This window comes from Scyliorhinus torazame, chromosome 10 (genome assembly GCF_047496885.1).
Source record: "Scyliorhinus torazame isolate Kashiwa2021f chromosome 10, sScyTor2.1, whole genome shotgun sequence".
Classification (NCBI taxonomy): Eukaryota; Metazoa; Chordata; class Chondrichthyes; order Carcharhiniformes; family Scyliorhinidae; genus Scyliorhinus; species Scyliorhinus torazame.
The window spans coordinates 220,479,225-220,501,395 of NC_092716.1; the positions used below are offsets into that span (position 1 = coordinate 220,479,225).

At 46.8% G+C, this 22,171-nt stretch overlaps 1 protein-coding gene across 1 annotated transcript in view; it reads right to left on the minus strand.

Moving 5' to 3' along the window:
- The window catches only part of LOC140384586 (protein inscuteable homolog), a 517,726-nt gene that overhangs the window by 471,778 nt on the left and 23,777 nt on the right, over window positions 1-22,171 (minus strand). The window contains exon 2 of the mRNA XM_072466414.1: window positions 20,796-20,890. Within this exon, the coding sequence (XP_072322515.1) occupies window positions 20,796-20,848 (53 nt within the window). The 5' untranslated portion in view covers window positions 20,849-20,890. The remainder of the gene's footprint in view (window positions 1-20,795; window positions 20,891-22,171) is intronic.

A 22,171-nucleotide genomic window follows, 5' to 3' on the forward strand; every position in this document is an offset into this window, starting at 1 on the left:
GTCTTCCAAAGGGAGATGGACCGAATAGTCGACCGGTACGGCTTGCGGGCCACGTTTCCGTACCTAGACAATGTGACCATCTGCGGCCATGATCAGCAGGACCACAACGCCAAGCTCACATATAACAAGGAGAAGTGTGTGTTCCGCACAAACCGCTTAGCCATCCTCGGCTACGTGGTCCAGAAGGGAGTTCTGAGGCCCGATCCCGACCGCATGCGCCCCCTCATGGAGCTCCCCCTCCCCCACTGCCCCAAAGCCCTCAAACGCTGCCTGGGGTTCTTCTCATATTACGCGCAGTGGATCCCAAACTATGCGGACAAGGCCTGCCCACTCATACAGTCCACTCATTTCCCCCTGAGGGCCGAGGCCCAATAGGCTTTCGCCCGGATCAGAGCTGATATTGCCAAAGCTGGAATGCACGCTGTAGATGAAACACTTCCTTTCCAAGTAGAAAGCGACGCATTGGATGTCGCCCTTGCCGCCACCCTCAACCAGGCAGGCAGTCCCGTGGCATTCTTTTCCCGCATCCTCCATGCCTCCGAAATTCGGCATTCATCCGTCGAAAAAGAGGCCCAGGCTATCGTTGAGGCTGTACAACATTGGAGGCATTACCTGGCTGGCAGGAGATTCACTCTCCTCACTGACCAACGGTCGGTAGCCTTCATGTTCAACAACACACAGCGGGGCAAGATCAAAAATGATAAAATCTTGGGGTGGAGAATCGAGCTCACCACCTATAATTACGAGATTAAGTATCGCCCTGGCAAACTCAACGAGCCCCCAGATGCCCTATCCCGAGGTACATGTGCCAGCGCACAAATAGACCGACTCTGGACCCTGAACGACAGCCTTTGTCACCCAGGGGTCATTCGGTTGTACCATTTCATTAAGGCACAAAATTTGCCGTACTCTGTCGAGGAAGTAAGGACAAATCACCAAGGACTGCCAGGTCTGTGCGGAGTGCAAACCGCACTTCTACCGGCCGGACCGCGCGCACCTGGTGAAGGCCTCCCGCCCCTTTGAACACCTCAGCGTGGATTTCAAAGGCCCCCTCCCCTCCTCCGATCGACACACATATTTCCTCGGTGTGATCGATGAATACTCCCGGTTTCCCTTCGCCATCCCATGCCCCGTCATTAAAGCCCTTAATTCTATCTTCACTATGTTTGGCATCCACGCCTACATCCACAGTGACAGGGGATCCTCATTCATGAGTGATGAGCTGCGTCAGTTCCTGCTCAGCAGGGGTATCGCCTCCAGCAGAACGACGAGCTACAACCCCCGGGGAAATGGACAGGTAGAAAAGGAGAATTGATGGTATGGAGGGCCATCAGACTGGACCTGCGGTTCAGAAATCTCTCGGTCTCCCACTGGCAAGAGGTCCTCCTGATGCACTACATTCCATTCGCTCATTACTCTGCACGGCTACTAACAGTACACCACATGAACATCTTTTTTGCCTTCCCCAGGAAGTCCACATCCGGGGTGTCGCTCCCAACTTGGCTCACAGCTCCGGGAACCGTGCTTCTCCGTAAACATGTGTGGCTCCACAAGGCGGATCCGTTGGTGGAAAGGGTGCACCTGCTCCATGCAAACCCACAGTATGCCTACGTGGCGTTCCCCAATGGCCACCAGGATACCATCTCCCTCAGGGACCTGACACAAGCAGGTTCCACCCCCACACCACCCCCGTCGCCCCCGGTGCCACCATCACCCCCCCTAGGAACGTCCGTCCTCCCCCTGCCCACCCCCATTGATGAAGAGGATTTCGGCACGCTCCCGGAGTCAACTTCGACCATGACAGCGCCAACATCGCCGTCACCACTTCGCCGACCTCAAAGGACCATCAAGGCTGAACCTCTGACCGGCCCGCCGGATGACCAGAGACATTTTTTTTTACTGCTCTGTCAATATTAAAAATTTCTAATTGTATATAGTTATCCACCACCCCCACCGAACTCAATTTCAACAGGGGGTGAATGTGGTAAACCACTGTGTTCTGATATTAGAGGTTGTACAGTAGAACCTGCACTACACGTTCACCTGTGGCCCCTGCATGCTAACCCCGCCAAGGAGGCGGGTTATAAATATGCGTGGCCTCCAGCTCGCAGCCATTTCACCAGCTGCTGTGGGAGGCCACACATCTGATACTAATAAAGCCTCAGTTTGGATTCAACTTCGTCTCCAGTCAAATTGATGGTGCTTCAAAACCACAACGCATGGTAATCCACACAGGATGTTCTACCTCATGCGCTGGAACACTGCGCACGCTGAGGATACACTGAACAGCAGTTGCGTGGACTCATAGTGTCCCTTGTGCGTATTGATCACGACATACTTCGTGAGAATTTATCGAGCTCCAGATGCAGATAAGCATTGCTCATGTCCAATTTCGTAAATGTACAGCCATCGGCCAATGTTGCATAAAGACCCTCGATGCGGGGTAAAGATTAACAATGTGGGGAAGGTGAACTGATTGATGCCCATAACTACTGGAGCAAGGGTGGACCCTCAATATTCAGTTGTTCCCCTGTGTAAGTGGCCAAACGAGCCGCCGTGTCAGCTAAAGTCCAAGTATGCTCACCTTGTTTTATAAGATTAAAGGTGCTCTGCGCTACCACCGAAACGGCAGCTCCGGTATCCAACTCCATTTGGAGCATATAGCCATTCACATCTATTGGAACGCGAATGGGGGCTACATAGGGTGATGCTAAACAGGTCAGCTGCATCTCAGCCTCATTCTTGGCCTCTTCTAGGTCATCCAGATGCAAGGCCCAACCCCGAAGCTCTAGCCTACCTCAACCAGGGTGCCTGGAGCGCTTGCCTTCTTGCAGCCTGCGAGTATGCCTAGATCGGCGGCCACATATTGCACATGGGCCGGAATCGCTTTCAGCTGAGTCCGATGACATCACACATCTCACCGGCCAGCTCTTCGCCCAGAGGTCAGAATCACTGCGGTATTCGGTCGGGGCTGCGGAGATACCACGTGAGGGGTGACACCCCAAAACGTTCGCCACCATCTCTTGTATCTCTTGGACTCCGCATTCCATGCTTTCCCAGGACAAGGAGATCTGCAGTGCCTGCCGATAGGTCAGAGAGTTTTGCCCAAAAGCTTCTTCTGTGATTCCATATTGTTTATACCGCAGACTAAACAATCTCAGAGCATATCAGATAAAGCAGTTCCATACTCACAAAACTCAGCTATCTTCCATAGCCATGATGCACACTCAGTGATGGACTCACCGGCGCACCTCTCCACCATATTAAACCAATATCTTTGAATGTTTACCGACAGGGTCAGGTTAAAGCGTTGCATCACTAGTGCCACATGTTGGTCGAACGATTGCGTATCTGGTGCCGCCGGATACATGAGACTCCGGATCACCCCGAAGGTATGTGATCTGCAGATTGTTAACCATATGACCGTCTGGCGCTTGTTTTCCGTGATGTTGTTTGCCCGGAAGAAGAACGCTTCTGTGTATTGCTTCCAGACCTCAACATCGGTGCCCAATGCATGTAACCGCCCAAACAGTGGCATGGCGAATCAAGTGACTCAAAACCTGGGTCCAGAAAATCGATAAATAGGTCGCAACATCGACAGCCAGCCAGTTTACTCCTTGCCGCCAGTTTAACATGGACACGGGGAGTCCACACCAAGTAAAATAAAGAAACAAGTTTTTATTTACAGCACAATATATCTACTGGGCTCCTTTCCGAACAGTGCCTTCCTGGCCAATCTTTTATGCAGAGATTAATAGAGATCCTCCGCCCCTAGTTGGGAAGGAGCTTGTACTCCACAGGGGCCACGGGAAAGATAATAATTCCCATCCCATGGGTCCCGTGCGGACTATTACAGTTACGATACTGCAATAGCCAAAGTGACTCAGAATGAATTTGACAAACTCATTGCATCGAATGTCGAAGACGATATTTTGTATAAGTCAACCCTTGTTTTTGGAAGAATTTTTCAAGTTTTCAAAGGTTGAATTGTACACCACCATCGATGGTAATTTATTTAAAAATTATACTGTTAAGTTAATGTCAGCTCACTGGTGGTTAATTCCACACAACACACAAGCTACTAAAAATAAGGATTAAACCATGACTCAAATTGATATTTTTAAAGCCACATCAATCTGTGATAAAGGGGTTCATTAAGACATCCACGTGGCTATGTTGAGCCACATTGGAACTGACAGAGCGGCACAGATTTACAAAGAGAAACAGCAGGTTTGATTGGCACCGCAAACTGTACTCTATGTAAAATAAATCAACTTGTCGTCTTATAGGTGGCCTCATCACACCGCAGTATTTATCAGTCTACCTTCCGAACGATAGAAAAATTCATACGGGGCACATCAAGGTTTCAATGATCAGTACACAGAAGGAACTTTATTGTTATGCCCAGCACCCTGCCTTCCAACCCTCATCCCAAGTTAAACAATTGGCCTGGCTAGGTTGGTCAGTGAAGGTAGACCTCTGATCATATGGTGCCCTGGGTTCACTTATAGGGAGGACCAGGAGAGATCATCGACTATCTATCTATTTAGGAATATCTATTTAGATCTGAAATTTACATTACATCTCGTTAAAAATAAAAAACATATTTTTTTTGCAGCGAGCTTTTAGAAAAACACAATTACATTCTGGTAAGCATGAAACTAATGTGGGGTTCTGATTTTATATAAAACATTCCAACAGTTTAGACTGGGATTAAATAAAATTAGCTTTATTGAACACCACTGCCACAATGAAATTGTATTTTTAAGGGAATCAAAATATTATCTCACACAGCATCTATTAGGATGAATTATTTACATGATCACCTTCTTATGCTTTTCTCCCATTAGATATGCTTTTTGATTTTATGACTTAAATCTGCTGAAATCTTTCTGCAAATACATTTTATACCTTTCACTGTTAAAATAAATAGAACACCCGCATCAAGTCTATATTATGCAAACTATTAAAATTCATTGTCATTTTTAGAAAAAGATGCCTGTGACTTCAAATACTTACATTGAACAGAGTGAGACCAGACGTTGTGCATTGCTTTATATAACTATTTCTGACGTATCTGTATCTAAGCAGGACATTTGAAGGACAGATGCATTTAATGCTCTCTATTAAATGAGATTTAGATGACTTTCAGGCATAAGTTATTGGCAAAGTGGGAAAGATCTTAAAGCTCTATACCTCGGTAAAGTATCAGAAAGTGTGTTTCATGAATATCCTTACTTTTCTTATTTGAAACAATCGGCAATTTCAACCAATAAAAAATGTAAAAGCATTGTCAGCGAGATAATTCTGAGAAAATTGCTATGATTTAAATAGGAATCAATTAGATTGTGGCTCATCTACCCACCTTGGATCCATAAACCTTGATGCTCTTGACCAACAAAAATTCGATTAATCTCAGTTTTGAAAATTTTCAGCTGACCCAACTTCAGCAGCTTTTGGAGGCCAGGAGTCCCAGTTTTGCACTAGCCCTTGTGTGAAGAAATATTTTCTGACATCACTCCTGAACAGCTTTGCTAAAATAGTTTGCTAAGTACCCCCAATAAAGTACGGAGTTTCTCTGTGTCTGTTAAACTCTGATTGCCAATTGGTGAAGGAAGGATTCAAAGCCAGTCTTTACTTGGAATAGTTTTATTCAGAGTGAAACATTATTAGGGTATATATATCTCCTGACTTCACTCAACTCCTCTGTTATTTGTGCTCAAGTAACTATCCAATCAATATCCTCCATCTGTATGTACTTAACTTCAATTGATACAATTAACAGATACCCTTTTCTTGAAATAAAACTTATAGTTAATATGCACAAACAATATTTCAAAAATATTTTTTTGAAAATGTTTTTATTAAGTTTTTAACATTTTATATTAAATTACCAAACATACAAAGAAATACCTTTAGTAAAACACCAACCCCAGACAAATCCCCCACAACCTACCAAACAGAAACCAAGAGAAACAAAACAGAAAAAGGTCAGAACCCTTCCCCTCCACCCCAGCGACCCATCCCAACCTTTCCCCTTCCCCCCCCAATAGATAAGTGACCAATTCTCTGAAATACAATAGAATTTCAGAATTGAGGGGCTGGTTTAGCTCAGTAGGCTGGACAACTGGTTTGTGATGCAGACCAAGACCAGCAGCATGGGTTCAATTCCCGTACCAGCTGAGAATTCTGAATTCTCCCTCCGTGTGCCCGAACAGGTGCCGGAATGTGGCGATTGGGGGGTTTTCACAGTAATTTCCTTGCAGCGTAAGCCTACTTGTGACAATAAAGATTATTTTTTTAATTTTAGAAATGGCTGCCATCTCTGATCGAACCCTTCAATCAACCTCCTCATGGTTTACCTTCTCGAGGTGCAAAAACTCTATCAAATCCCCTAGCCACTCAACGGTGTTGCCAACATCCAGCTCACCAGAATCCACCTCTGCATCACCAACGAGGCAAGGGCCAAGACATCCGCACTCATCTGCAGCTACGGTATATCCAAAACCCAAAAAATAGCCGCTAGAGTGTATGGTTCTAGCTCAATATTTACGTCACCCACATGGCATCAAAAAAGGATCCGCAGAAATCCATCAGCTTTAAACAGGACCAGATCATGTGTGTGTGGTGTGCAGGCCTCCTTGAACAGCGCTCGCACCCACCCTCCACTCCCTCAAAAAAAATCTCATCCTCGCCTCAGTGAGGTGCGCTCGAAACACTTTCAATGAAAAAGGCTCAGTCAGGTAGCATTCACCCTCTGCAGCCCCCGTTCCTCCACCCATTTCGCTTTCACCCCTTCCACCAAACTCAACTCTTCCCCTGCTATCTGCGCATATATGCCGGACGTACTGCCCTCCTCTGATTCTTGAACAGGAGAGAATCTCTCCAATAAGGAAAATGGCCATAGCACCAGAAAAGTCAGAAGAAAACCTCTTAACAATGCTCCTCCAGGCTGGCAAACCTCCCTTCGAAAAATATATTCCCCACTCTCTCCAGCCCTCTCTCCATCCATGCAGAAAATGTGGCATCCAGCCTTACCGGCTCAAATAGGTGGTTATCACAAATGGGAGCCAGTCTTGAAGCTGGCCCCAACTTAAAATGCTGGCGGAGGTGCCTCCATATTTTCAGCGTGGCCACCACCACTGGATTCGATGAGAACTTTGCTGGCACCAACAGACGTGGCGCCATTACCAGTGCCCCTAAACCTGTCCCCCTACATGACTTTGACTCCATCTGAACCCAATGAGCCCCCGGGTCCCCGCACCACCCCCGCACCTCCTCTGCTTTAGACAATACAACAAATTTGGCAATGCTAAGTCCCCTGCCTGTCCCTCCCGCTGAAGCACATCCTTCCAAATCTTCGGGGCCTTACCTGCCCGGATAAAAGTGGAAATACGCCGCTCCACCTTTCGGAAAAACGGAAAATAGAAATTTCGGCAAGATGTTCATCTTAACCAATTGGACCTGGCCCGCCAATGATAACGGGAGACTGTCCCACCTCTGAAAGTCCACTTTAACTCTACCCACCAAGCTTGTAAAATTCAGCCTGCAAAGCAGCCACCTAGACCCCTATATATCGAAAAGTAATCCCCACCAACCGAAACGACAAAGGCCCCCCCCCCCCCCCCCCACAATCTGGCTCCCCTCTCTGAGGCACCAACCACAAATTATTTACTCTTCCCTAAGTTCAACTTCTAACCGGAGAAGGCCCCAAAGCAATGCAAAATACCCATAATGGATGGCCTGGGTCCCGAACGAACAGCAGCAAATTGTCAGTGTATAACGACACCCTGTGTTCCACCCTATCTCTAACAATCCCACTCCACGCATTTAAGGCCCTCAACGCAATGGCCAAAGGCTTGACTGTCGACCTCAATGCAGCCGAAAGGAACTGGCGCTCATGATGTTGGTACAAACACAAGCAAATGGAACCGCATACAGCAACATTACACACGGCACAAACCCTGGACCAAATCCAAACTTCTCCAGCACCGCAAAAGGTTACCCCACTACACATGGTCTAACGTCTTCTCCGCATCCAATGATACAATGATCTCCTGAACCGGCTGGCCACACGGTTAAGCACCACATTCAGCAACCAACGCACATTCAACGATAACCTCCGCCCCTTCACAAACTCACCTGATCCTTCCTACTACTTCCAGGAGGCAAGGCTCCAACCTTAATGCCAATACCTTGGCCAAGAACTCGGCATCTACATTTGCCAGGGAGATAGGATGATACGACCCATGCTCCATGGAGTCCTAGGCCTTCTTCAGGAGCAGCGAGATGTATGCCTGCCCAAGTGTCCATGGAACGGGGCACCTTGCAAAGGAGCCCCTGAGCATACCCAACTGATCTGAAAATGTCTTATAAAATTCCGGCCTTGGTGTCTTCCCTACCTGCATCTGCCTCAACATTGCCTGAATCTCCTCCAGGGACAATGGCACCTCCAGTTCCTCCCGTAACTCCTCCCCGACCTTGGGAAACACCAGACCTCCCCAGAAACTCTGCCATCCCTCGTTCGTCCCCAGATGGCAGAGTTGCTGTATGCGGCTCTATTTGCTAATCTATACAATCTCTCACAGAAGGCCCTAAACACTTGATTCACCTTCTCCAGGATGGAGACCAACATACCCTCCAAATCCCTAACTTGAAAAATCTCCCTGTCTGTCTTCTGCCATCTCAATTGGTGAGCCAAGAGATGGCTGGCTTTCTCCCCATACTCATGCACTGCTCCTATCGCCTGCCGCAATTGCCGCACCGCATTGACAGCAAGTCAAACCGCATTTGCAGTTTTTTCTCGCACACCTAAAGCTCAGGAGGCAGGCGCCTCGCATACCTACAATCCACTCCTAGAATTTCATCCACCAGATTCTGTTGCTCCTCCCTCCCCTCCGTGTGCACATGTGCCTTAAACACTATAATCTCTCCCCTGATCACCACCTTCAATGTCTCCCATAAAATCGAGGGTGAGACCTCCCCATTATCATTATTTTCCACGTACTCCCAAATGGCTCTCAAAATCCTTCAGCAAAACCCCCAAGTTCGACTGCTACCCAACGTCTAACCGCCACCTCCTACAGTGCTCCTGCCACCTAATGTGGGGGATGGTCAGAAATAACCATTGCCGAGTACTTAAACTTCCTCACCCCAGCACGAAGAGTCCGACTCATAATATAATATTCAATCCTTGAATACACACATGTATACCGAAGGAAAAAAAGGGAACTCCTTCTCCCAGGATGCATCATCCGCCACGGATCTGTCATAAACGGCAACAGTACCTTCGCCATCCCGGGGCAGCATGGTAGCATAGTGAGAAGCACAGTTACTTCACAGCTCCAGGTTCGATTCCCGGCTTGGGTCACTGTCTGTGCGGAGTCTGCACGTTCTCCCTGTGTCTGCATGGGTTTCCTCCGGGTGCTCTGGTTTCCTCCCACAGCCCAAAGATGTGCAGGGTTAGGTGGATTGCCCATGCTAAATTGCTCTTAGGTTAGGTGAGGTTACTGGGTTACGGGGATAGGGTGGAGGTGTGGGCTTATGTGGGGTGCTCTTTCCAAGAGCCGTGCAGACTCGATGGGCTAAATGGCCTCCTTCTGCACTGTAAATTCGATGATCTATGGTCCCAGCCTGGACCAACGATTTTGGTCTGGAGTGATCCAACTTAGGGTCCAACACACAGTTCATATTAGCCCCAAAAATCAATTGGTAGGTGTCCAAATCCGGCACCATAGCCTACAACTGTTTCAGAAATGATACATTGTCCCAATTCGAGGCATACCAATTCACTAGAACCACCTGCTTCTCCTCTAATGCCCCTGCTACCATCACATATCGTCCACCTGGCTCCGCTGTAGCCCAATCAGATAATTCATGACTTGCATCTTCCCATTTTTTCTTCAAGATTTCTTTTCACTCTAATATTTGCATCCAGCAAGGTCAATCCATAATCTTTTCCCACTCACACTTTTTCAGAGTATAGTTTATCCCATAAAGAATGATTATATAACATGTAATGTGCAAAATATCCCCAGAACGCACCATGTATCGGATTTCCCTGAAAAATTGCCAATTTGACAAACCGAATCTCAAATTCACTGCTTCCACCCGTTATTTCCGTAGCTAAAGTACTTTTAACAACAGTTTTTATTTACTTAGCTTCCCAGGCTAAAGGACAACATTTCCACCCATCAAAACTATCTTGAAACCAGCTACATTTGTATTTACATCAGGATAATAAGCATGTGAAGCATTGCTAAAATTGACTAATTTCATGTTCTGTGGGTCACCCAAGGATGGGAAATTAAGTATGAATGGTCCATTTTTTTACCGTTATACTTGCCCTGAAAAGTACTCAAATTTTGGGTGTTTCAACACAGTACTTAATTCCAATATATCAAAACTAGCATGCTGTATTCTCTGAGTGCATAACCTATTCAACTGACCAATCAAGCTGTGCAACTGCTCTGTGTTGCAATCCCTGTTGGTGTTATAACTGGTCGGGAAGATCCTAAACTGGAACCCTGGGCGAAATTCTCCCCAAACGGCGTGATGTCCGCCGACTGGCGCCCAAAAGGGCGCCAATCAGACGGGCATCGCGCCACCCCAAAGGTTTAAGCACGTTAGGGGCTGTTTAGCACAGGGCTAAATCGCTGGCTTTGAAAGCAGACCAAGGCAGGCCAGCAGCATGGTTCAGTTCCCGTAACAGCCTCCCCGAACAGGTGCCGGAAATGTGGCGACTAGGGGATTTTCACAGTAACTTCATTTGAAGCCTACTTGTGACAATAAGCGATTTTCATTTCATTTTCAAGATGACTGTGGTCAAATACACACCCTGCTCTGAACTCAAGTTGGTGTCTATGATTTTCTCTTCAGAATCCCCCCAGATGATTGTCCCATGAGAGTTCCCAAACTCCACTCCTAAAAATAAGCTATAAAATCTTCTCTCATAATAATGCTTTCTCTTGGTGGTTTGCAATCCAAAATCCAGTCCAGGTTTTACAAATGACACTTTCAAACAAACTTTCCACTCCACTTTTAACTGCTAATCCAGTCCAGGGTTTCACACCAACCCCTTTAGGATTTCTTCATCTTGACTGCAATGCAAATTGCTCACAATTGCTTTAACTCTCAATTGACATATTCAAATGACATCAAATGTTTCATCTGCCTCTGAAGTCTGCTGTCCCACATTACATCTAGTTACTATGATTGTCTCTTCTAACTCAGAACACTTTGTTTACACTTCCTTGAATTCTTCTGAACAACATCTAGTTCTCTGATCACTTAACTCCAGACTTCTTAGACAGTCTTTTTGTCTCAATGGCCTGGTTCTCTGGACTGTATCTTGTACTTTAGGAAGCCTGCATCTCTGCACTTCCCTTGTCCTGTCCAGATTCTCCTGGCAGAGTTGAGAGGTGTTTATTCTTCAGCGACCTGGCTCCAACTGCTCTGACTTCCAGTTAAAACTAAGGACAAAGGAAGGTGGCCTCCTGTTGCGAAGCAATGCCCCTGCTACTACCATGTACTATTCATGCTGCAGCCCTGTCGAAGCACAATAGAAACACAGTTGGAACTTAACCACACATACAAACACCTTCATCCAGCATGAATCTAACTACAAGTTTTACCCTTCCAGGTACAGAAACATTAATTAAACCCAGACAAATATAAATCTCTTAAAACTACCTCTATTTACCTAACATCTGTCTTTTATTTAGCTGTAACCTTCACTTTCTGTGATAACCAAGCACGATTAAGCAGGATGGGAATAACCCTTTCCAAACAGGATGGCTGATTTAAAGTTATTCCAGACCTACTCTGCTCAATATCTAAACCAATATGTTTAAAAGCCCCAGAAGCTTGTCTCCTAATCTCTTTAATCCTATTAATAACATATTTCTCAAATTCTGCAGTATCATCCCATACAATATCATCATGAAGCTCATCAAGCAATAACAAAATGCAGTATTTTTTTTAATATAAATTTGGAGTAGCCAATTATTTTTCTTTTTCCAATGAAGGAGAATTTAGCATGGCCAATCCGCCTAACCTGCACATCTTTTGGGTTGTGGGGGTGAAACCCCCGCAGACATGGGGAGAATGTGCAAACTCCACACGGACAGTCCCAGGACCTGGATTTGAACCTGGGTCCTCAGTGCTGCAGTCCCAGTGCTAACCACTGCACCACATGCCACCCTAATAAAATGCAGTATGAAGTTGGCTGAATCTTTCCCTTTAGGATGCCAATAAAACATTATAGGACCTGCTTTTAGTTGAACACAGCCTGTTTTCAACAAACCCGTTCTGACCGAAAAATACCACAAAGTCGAAGCATCATTCTGGGCTACAGACACATTTGCTTAGTTTCCACAGTAGCTCTCTTGCCTCACTTGCTTCTTTACACAATTTCAGAGAGACTTCTCTCTGAAGGTTGCAAAAACATGGTTTTTATGTTGATTGATCTACAGTGCCATGAATATGTGGCCAAGGGAGCTAAAAAGGTTTTCAGGATTACATTTCCCACTGTTGGAGAGTCACTCTGACTTCTGTATCACCCGTCCCTCTTCAAAACCCCAAGCAACTAGCTTCGCTTTCGCCTTGTAAGTCCCACCTGTGTGGATTTGTTCAGTCCAGTCCATCAGTGTGACAAGGCTGGCTGCCCCCTATCTGGTACTTTAGAATAAACTCCAAATTGCTTCCGACTAATTCCTTTTGTTTTGCCTCTCTTCTTAATTCATCCTCAAGTTTATTGGCAGCAACTAAATCTTCACCGTCCTGAGGAGTTATGAATCTAGTCCCATCTCGAACGTATTCTGTAGCCCTCATTTCATTCTGTAATCTATTCAAATTGCTACCTCTATTTGCTCTTCAATGCCTTTCAGTTCTGTGATGAACGGTTACTGTATTACTGTACCCTTATCATCATGTAAGGTGATGTCCCCTTTAAGACCAGGCTTGGAACCCTGGAGGACTCCGCCTCTGGCTCCGCCCACCTGAGAGTCGTATATAAGGGGCCGCCTTGTGGGCGGCACCCAGTAAGCACCCGTCTCAGCACCAGACTAGTTCTTAGCTTATTAAAGCCTTCTTTACCGTTTACTCTCTAAGCGTCGTTATTGAGGGTGCAACAAGTTCTACTACTATAAGACCTCTCTCTCACACGACCTGTGTCTCCTGGGGACATGATTATTTTAGAACACAAGAGTCACCCTCAGACCCACTATTAGAACATGCAACACGCTTTCTTACTTTCCATTGTTTTACCCCATTTTGCCAGTCGATGAACTTCGCTTCCTGGCCATTATCCTGAACATTCAACCAATATTTAACCTTGCTCGTAGCTTTTCCTGCGCTTCCCACAATTGTTGCATTCTTCCATTCACTTGACATCTCTGGAATGTATGTTATCCAAGTTCCTCCTCTAGGCAGTTAGCCTTTGGATGTGATAGCCCTGTCCTGCACGTCACGATCACTCAGCTTACCACCATTCAGCGCTTGATCAATCATGTACTGCGCCTCAGCACATTGATGATGAAATGCACATGCGATACACGGTGCCTCATAGCCTTCCATTATCTGCTCAAATTCTGAGATTTTATAATCAATCTCATTAACCATGCAGAATAAACCATAACCGTTTCATTTCCGTACTGTATAACCACAATTTTACCATCGTGACCTATTATCTTTTTGAAGCTTTTCCATTCCTTATTGCCCCTGTCTTCTGTAATACACCAAAGCACCTGAGTTGTAGTCTCTCTTGATGGTCTTATAAGGTGCCTTGGAGCTCTCTGAATTTTTTCTGGGACCTCCACCTTGATGAAAGCCGTCCTGCCTACATATAAAGCATTCAAATATGCCAAAAGATTGGAACCAAGTACAGTATCTTCTTAAGCAGGAGGACTATACCCCTGCACAGAAGGAAATTAAGGATTTCTCCCATGTATCAATTGATAGGGACTATATCCTCCAAACATCTGAAGTAAAGTCTTTGCATGAACCCCCCATGCCAGTACAGTTGTCAACTCGTGGTTCAGCTGATCTGCTAAGATTTTACGCAGCCTATCTGGTAAGATTAAATGCAGCATTTCATCGACCACTGCATGATTCCTTTCACAAAGTCCATTGCTGAAAGGACTTGCAGCTGCAGTATTCATAGCCATAATGTTCATGTTTTCACAAATATCTCTGATCTCATCATTAGCAAATTCACCTCCATTGTCAGTCAAGAGATTAGCTGGTGCCCCACGTCTGGTCCCGAGCATTTTCTCCATGGCTTTGTCTATATCACTTGTTTGTCCTTGCTATGCATAATTGTAGAAAGACTAAATCGGGCTGCAATGTCTCTAAAGTGTAGATTGGATTGAAAATATCTTATGTCTTTGTTTCATGCCTTTAGAGCCATGGTAAATACCTCATTAAAGTCACAGGCCAATGGAAGGCTTGCAATAGGACCGACTAGCTTCCTCCCACACGGTCTGCAGATCTCACACTTTTCACAAGAATCAGAGGATCATAGAAAGTTTATGGTACAGAAAGAGGCACTTCGCCCATTGGGTCTGCACCAGCTGATAACGGAGCCACCCAGAGTAATCCCACTTCCAGAATGTGGTCCGTAGCTCTGCAGGTTACAGTACTTCAGGTGCACACCCAGAGACCTTTCTGATGAGTTGAGGGTTTCTGCCTCTACTGCCCTTTCAGGCTGTGTGCAAGACCCCCTAAAACCCTCTTTGTGAAAATATTTTTCCTCATCTCCCGCTAATCCTTCTACCAATCACTCTAAATCTATGCCTGCTTGCCACTGATGTTTCTCATAAAACAAAAGCAAAGTACTGGGGGTGCTGGAAATCTGAAATAAACACTGAAAATGCTGGATCAACTCAGCAGGTCTGGCAGCATCTGTGGATAATACTGTTATCGGGTCTAAATGACCCTTCTCCAGAACTGAAGAAATGTAGAAATGTGAAGAATCATATGGTTGTAAATGGAGCGGAGGGGGTGGGCCAGAAAAACAGGGATAGGCCCTAAAATAAATAAGCCTTTCCCTTCCACTCTCTCCAGGCCCCTCACAATTTGGTACATATCAATGAAATCTCCCCTCAGCTTCCACTGTTCTAAAAAGAACAACACCCAGCCTATCCAATCTTTCCTCATAGCTGCAACTTTCTAGTCCTGGCAACATTCTTGTAAATCTCCTCTGCACCCTCTCTAGTGCAATTATATCCTTTCTGTAATGAGGTGCACATAACATGCAAGTTGTGACCAATTGGTGTTTTATATAGTCCCAGTATAACCTCCCTGCTTTTATGTTCTATTCAACAGCTAATCACGAAATGTATTCCATATGCCTTCTTAACTACCTTATCAACCTGTTTTGCTGTGGGTATTCAATCCAAGGTCCCTTACTTCCTCAACACCTCGAAGTTTCGTCCCATTTATTGATCTCCATAAGTGCATTAGCTTACACTTCCATAGCTTACACCTCTATGCGTGGTACCCCTGGAAAAGCGGGCGAAATGGCCGCCTTCATCGATGCTCAGGCGCCGCATTCGGGCGATGGCTTGCACACTCTCAGCCTCTTGGGAGGCAAATTTGTCCTGCTCTGCCGACTTAAGGCGGGAGTAGCGACTTTTTGCCTGTTAATGGACTTTGCACGTCTCGATGGCTACTGGCAATGTCATATTTTTTAATTTTAGGAGCTGCTCCCACAGGGCATCGGAGTGGACCCGCCAGTGGGTGCCAAGGTTTCCAGAGATCCGGAGCTGTGGAGGTGCCTGGGATCTTTTCCGTGCCGCTGGAAGGTACTTGTTGGTCGTCAGTGAATTCTTGAAGGTAAATTACTTAGAAGAAGTAGCCACTCCTGGTGTCATGTCGTGTTATTCACCCTGGGGCAACACTGGACTGCAACACGATGCAGATAAATGATAAAGCATACACCAAACGTAGGCGGTGGTTCAATAAGATTTATTGAACTTCTGTAACAAAACACACAGCTGCCTGTGGGTTGACTCTCTACTACTCCAAGTAAACTAACTCTAACTATCTAGACCAGGCTAGCTCTAATCCACGTGTAGAAGGTGTTGATTGATATGTACACCCTGACTGTCACTGCAGTTGTCACCAGTGGAAAGAGGCAGAGTGCTGATGCCTCGTGTGTTTTATAGTTGGAAGTCCCCCTCTGGTGTTCTGTCTGGTGATTGGTTGTGTTCTGTTCTGTATGTTGATTGGCTCACCTGGGTGTCTGTCACTGCCTGCTTTTACCTCATGATGTGCATGGGTGCATATTATGACACTTTTGACATCTCAATAGCGACACCTCCATAGTTCTCGACCTTCTCCAACCAGCAGAAATTGTGACGGCAACTATGGTCCCCACACAGTCAGAAAGCCATCCTTCCCAAAACCCAACGACAAAGCTGGAGACCAAAGTTGACTTTGTTGCTAGTTTCTCTTCCATGTTTGCGGAGCAGGTCTGTTCTTCTTTTCAGGTTCCTTGAGATCTAATGGATTCTCTATGGCAGGCTCTGGGGCCCATGCTTCCCTCTCAATCCCCTGCATCCAACCTTTTAGCCTTGCAACATTAGTTTTCACCCACATCCTTGACTTGAGAAAGTGGACAGCTGACATTGTTAAGGGTAAAATTATGATGGACAATTAGTTTGATAAGCATAAGTCTCAGGAATGTTAGAGAGCACATTTATTTTCTGCATGAGGGATAGGCAAGGCTAATAGGCACCCTTCTTACTCGGACTGCATCATCCTGAGATCTCATTGCTGTCAGAAGGCCTTTACATTTAAAACTCCCGGACAGCCACTCCATGAATGTTATGTGATATCTTGCAGCCATTACGGTTGTTCCCTTGGCTGATGGACCCGTAGATTTGTGCCCAGTGCCATTCACCTGCCCTTGCCCTGTGCCCTTGCACATTGTTTCTGTTCAAATAATCATCTAATGCCCTATTGAATGCCTCCATTGAACCTGACTCCACCACACTTCCCGGCTGGACATTGCAGATCAAAGCCACTCGCTGTGTGAAAAGTTTTATTTCTCACATCGCATTTGCTTCTTTTGCAAATGAGCTTAAACCTGTGCCCTTTTGTTCTCGGTCCTTTTGGCAGGATTGTTAATCTTTAACAAGTCAGGTGAGAAAGTTGTGTAACTTTAAAAAAATGTTCTTTTTTTTCTTTCTGATTCTTATCACCTGATGCAACCAATACTTATTTAACATTCTGAGAATAAGCACCTCTTTGGGGAATGCAATATTGGTTTGGTTGAGGAAACTGCAGGTCCACTGACTTTCCAAAAAAGAACTCCTTATCATGCTCCCTGTCCAGTTTCATTTGCTCCTATAGAAGGTCTAATAAAGTGGCTGACTCCAGATATTTTGCATGGAATCACCACTCTTTTTATTGATCTCAATGTGTTATCATCACCAAACCTAAAATGCAGACAACATTCTTACTCCATAACGTTGCAATGATTCTCACTACTAAAATGCAGATAACATTTTAACTAAAAACAAAACACGACAGATGTTGGAAATCTGAATCAAAAATAGAAAATCCTGGCAATACTTAGCAGCTCTGACATCAGCTGTGGAGAGAGAAACAGAGTTAAAATTGCAGGTGTAGGTTTGTCCTGAATCTTTAACCCTGTTTCATGCTCCACAGATGCCGCCAGACACGCTGAATACTTTCAGCATTTTATATTTTTATTTAACATTTAATCTATCTGTTCCACATGCTGTTGAACAAAGAACAAAGAACAAAGAAAATCACAGCACAGGAACAGGCCCTTCAGCCCTCCCAGCCTGCGCCGATCCAGATCCTTTATCGAAACATGTCGCCTGTTGAAGTAGAGCCACTAGCGAGCACAGAACAGTTAATTAAATGCATCCACGGTTTACACACTCATAACCAGGCCAAAGCTGTTTGCACTGATACAATTTCTTCTGAGTGACAATTTTCATCTTGTTCAGCTTCAGAAGTCTCTGTCATTGGTCATTTTGAAACCTTAGGCGGGATTCTCCGAGCCCCGCGCCGGGCCGGAGAATCGCTGTGACTGTGCCACGCCACCCCAATGCCGGCACGCGATTCTCCGAGGAGCGGAGAATCGGCGCCATTTGCGCTGGCCCGTTTAGCGCAGCGCTGTAGACTGCTGCTGTCCACGGCCGGGCCGCCGAACCTCCGGCCTTGATGGGGCGAGCGGCCGCGCGGAAACGGCAGAGTATCGCCGGCGCCGTCCACACCTGCTCGCAGCCTGCGGGAACTCTGCACGTAGGGTCGGGAGGCAGCCTGTGGGGGGGGGGGGGGGGGGTGGGAGCTCTTTCCCCGGGGGGGGCCTCCGATGGGGTCTGGCCCGCGATCAGGGCCCACCAATCGGCGGGCCTCCATCTCCAGCCCCGGCCCTATTTTGTTACGCGACTGGCTGAACCCCCTTGCCATGTTGCGTCGGGGCCGGCGCGTTGAGGAAGTCCCGCGGTGCCACTGCGCATGCGTGGGTTGGCGCGGCGCCCAGTTGGCGCCGGGAAAGGAGCCTGGAGTGGCGTGAATCACTCCAGCGGCGTGCTGGCCCCCTGTGGGGTCACAATCGGTACTGCCCGCGCCCGTTTCACACCGTCATGAAACGCGACGGCGGTTACAACGGCGTGGGCACTCGTCCTCCATTTCGGAGAATCCCACCCCTTGGGCGAAATTCTCCGAAAACGGCGTGATGTCCGCCGACTGGCGCCCAAAATGGCGCAAATCAGTCGGGCATCGCACCGCTCCAAAGGTGCGGAATGCTCTGCATCTTTGGGGGCCGAGCCCTCACCTTCAGGGGCTAGGCCAGCGCCGGACTAATTTCCGCCCCGCCAGTTGATGGAAAAGGCCTTTGGTGCCCCGCCAGCTGGCGCGGAAATGACATCTCTGGGCAGCGCATGCACGGGAACGTCAGCGGCCGCTGACGGCATTCCCGCGCATGCGCAGTGGAGGGGGTCTCTTCCGCCTCCGCCATGGTGGAGACCGTGGCGAAGGCGGAAGGGAAAGAGTGCCCCCACGGCACAGGCCCGCCCGCGGATCGGTGGGCCCTGATCGCGGGCCAGGCCACCGTGGGGGCACCCCCAGATCGCCCCGCGCCCCCCCCCCAGGACCCCGGAGACCGCCCGGTAAGGTAGGTGGTTTAATCTACGCCGGCGGGACAGGCATTCTAGCAGCGGGACTTCGGCCCATCCGGGCCGGAGAATCGCGGGGGGGGGCCCGCCAACCGGCGGGGGCGGGATTCACGCCAGCCCCCGGCGATTCTCCGACCCGGCGGGGGGTCGGAGAATCTCGCCCCTGGTTTTTGCACTTTTGGCAGTTCATTGTCTAATGATATTTTGAGTCACAGCTGAAACACTGAGGTCTCTGTTCCCCGTGAATTCCTGGGTTCATTCGCCTATAATTTCTCTTCAAATCCTGACATGACGGCCGGGATTCTCCGACCCGGCGCCGGGTCTCCGATTCTCCAGCACCGATTTTCCGGCGCCCGCGAGATCACCGCCATACCGGTCGGGGGCCATTGAAAGCACCCCCCCCACCTCCCCGGCGATTCGCTGGGCCTCGACGGGCCATGTGCCTGTCGGGTTCAGCCAAGTCCCACTGGCATGGGTTACTCAGGTCCCACACGGTGGGACCTGGAAGGTGTGTCGGCGGGGGCATCCTGGAAGGGGGGCGGGGGGTTTCCGACCCCGGGGGGGGGGGGGCCTCCACGGTGGGCTGGCCCGCAATCGGCGCCTACCGATCGGCAGGCGGGCTGGTTCCATGGGGGTCTATGTTCCTCCGCGCCGGGCCCCTTTAGGGCTCGCCATACTGCCCAGGGGCCGGCGTAAAGACGGGAACACACGCAAGGACGTTCTGCGCCAGCTAGAGCTGCGGGGACCACTCCGGCGCCGACCTAGCCCCCTAGGAATGGCTGCATTGCTGATTATTGGGGACCGTTGATGCCGGAGTGGTTGGCGCCGCTTTTCAGCCGGCGTCTGAACTTGTCAGCGGGATTGGAGAATCCCGTCCGTGATATGCAGATCTACTAAAGATGCTTCCATCCTTATTCTTCCTGTCTGTAACTCTTCCTCTGCAGTGATGCCTGCATCCAGCATCTGGGTAATCTTGAAATGTGGCAATTATTGATCCTCTACACCGGTGCCATTTGTTTCACAAGACTTCCAGAAATTTCGGCTTCGCCAGCAGTTGATTTTCTCTCTCTGACAACCGAGCCCCAGTTAGAACCAGAGCCTGTCTACATGTGACACCCTAGTACAATCCAGCAATTGCAAGGCTTACACTGAAAGGATCTTGAAATTGAAGAAAGAATTACTGTGAATTATAGCATTTCAAAATGAATACGAAAAGAAGCTAAGGGCCACAACATCTTGCAACATAATTTGTACAATATAGCATCGACTTCCACTAACAGCTTATTAGTATTAGGTGTTATTCATTTAATCTTGAGTAGCAGTCTTCAGTCGGATAATGACTGCACTGATGAAAACTTGCATTATCTTTTTTTTTGTGTTACAATTTCCAAATTAAAAAACTTGATCAACTAGCAATTTAAGCTTAAACTTTACAAAGCAGCATTTTCTGTCAAGTTAAGGTCACAATGCTTCCATCTGCCTGAATGTTTCACACATGTGTCTAATATTGCTGACACCAGCGTGTTTCCGGCATACAGCCATGAAAGCTTTTTCTCACACATTGCATCATAATCTATTTTTAGCCAACAACTCTTGTGGTACATCAAAGCAATTAATTAACAGCATGAGCCCAGTGCTTACCGCTGAACGGACGATGAAAGAGATTCAAAAAGACTGCCGCCTCCAGAAGCCATGTTCAAAAGTCAGCAATAGGTAAAATCTTCCATAGGCAATACCTGAAACAAGATTTTTTTGTGGTGTTATTATCCTTTTGATTTCATGAAAACCAATCACAGCTAATCAACTTCAGTTCATCTTTTGTGGTTAACAAAATGTAACGTGTTATAACCTGCCTACTTACCATTGGCTGGGGACTAATGACAGTCCCACAATCCTGTGGGAGTATGAGCTTCCCCAATGAGGGGGGCGGAGAAACCATTAGTAAACTCCTAGTATAAATAAAGCTGGCCAGTTCAGGAACCAGCAGGAAGGAATATGTAGCAAGGGAAGTTACTGCTACTGTTATATATATATATGTTATTGGAAATAAATGTTATTACTTTGTATCCTTAAAACTCGTGCTGGATTCTTCGTGGCCCTCACAAAATAACGCTACTGCATATTTGCATGTGCAACTACTTGTATTGTTGAAGTTTAAAACACGTCATAAAACTGTATTTTGGGGGGGCACATTATGTTAGAATTCTATTGCACTGTGAAGCAGAATGATACTTTACTGTTTACCTACTGGGTGGGATGTAATGCCCTCCATGAGGCGAGTTTGGTGTTGGGTGTTAGGATACCGGACCAGACCACAATTTATGTTAGTATACCGGACCAGAAACCCCAACAGTTTGCAATTTGTAAAAGTGTCAGGAAAGAATACGTCACTGCAGGAGTAATAACTCTGACCAATAGGTATCTTTCCTTCACTGCAGGAGTAATAACTCTGACCGATAGGTATCTTTTACGTTAAAACCAAATTTATTTTTAAAACAGTATTAACCACATTATCAATGAAATAGCTTTGCAATTAACAGTTGGACAGTTTTTAAATAAAAGGTAAAACTTTAACCTGCTATCTACACATGCCACTAATTCCAATTAAGCAACCCAATACAGTTCAAATGCCACTTATAAATAAAGTTAACAAAACAGGTTACTTGCTTATTTGGTGAGTGAGACCCTTTTCAAGAACAAGCTGAAATCCTTCTGTCTTGTCAGACTCTTCTGCTCAACCTAACAGCATCTGGCAAAACTGCAAACTACAGACATACCCGGCTCCTCTCATTAATGACATCATCTGTATACCACTAAGATGTCCCATTACCTGCTTCGTCAGGTCTAAATACAATCCCTCATATATTATCTACTCTCCAGGGAAGCTGCAGCAATGAAAGCAATATTCCATTAGCTCTGTAAACAAGTAAGTAGTTAAAATCAATCATTACCTCACCTTTTATGACTCATTGATTACAGCTTTAGTGGGCACACTGCCTGTATTCTCAACCAGGGTT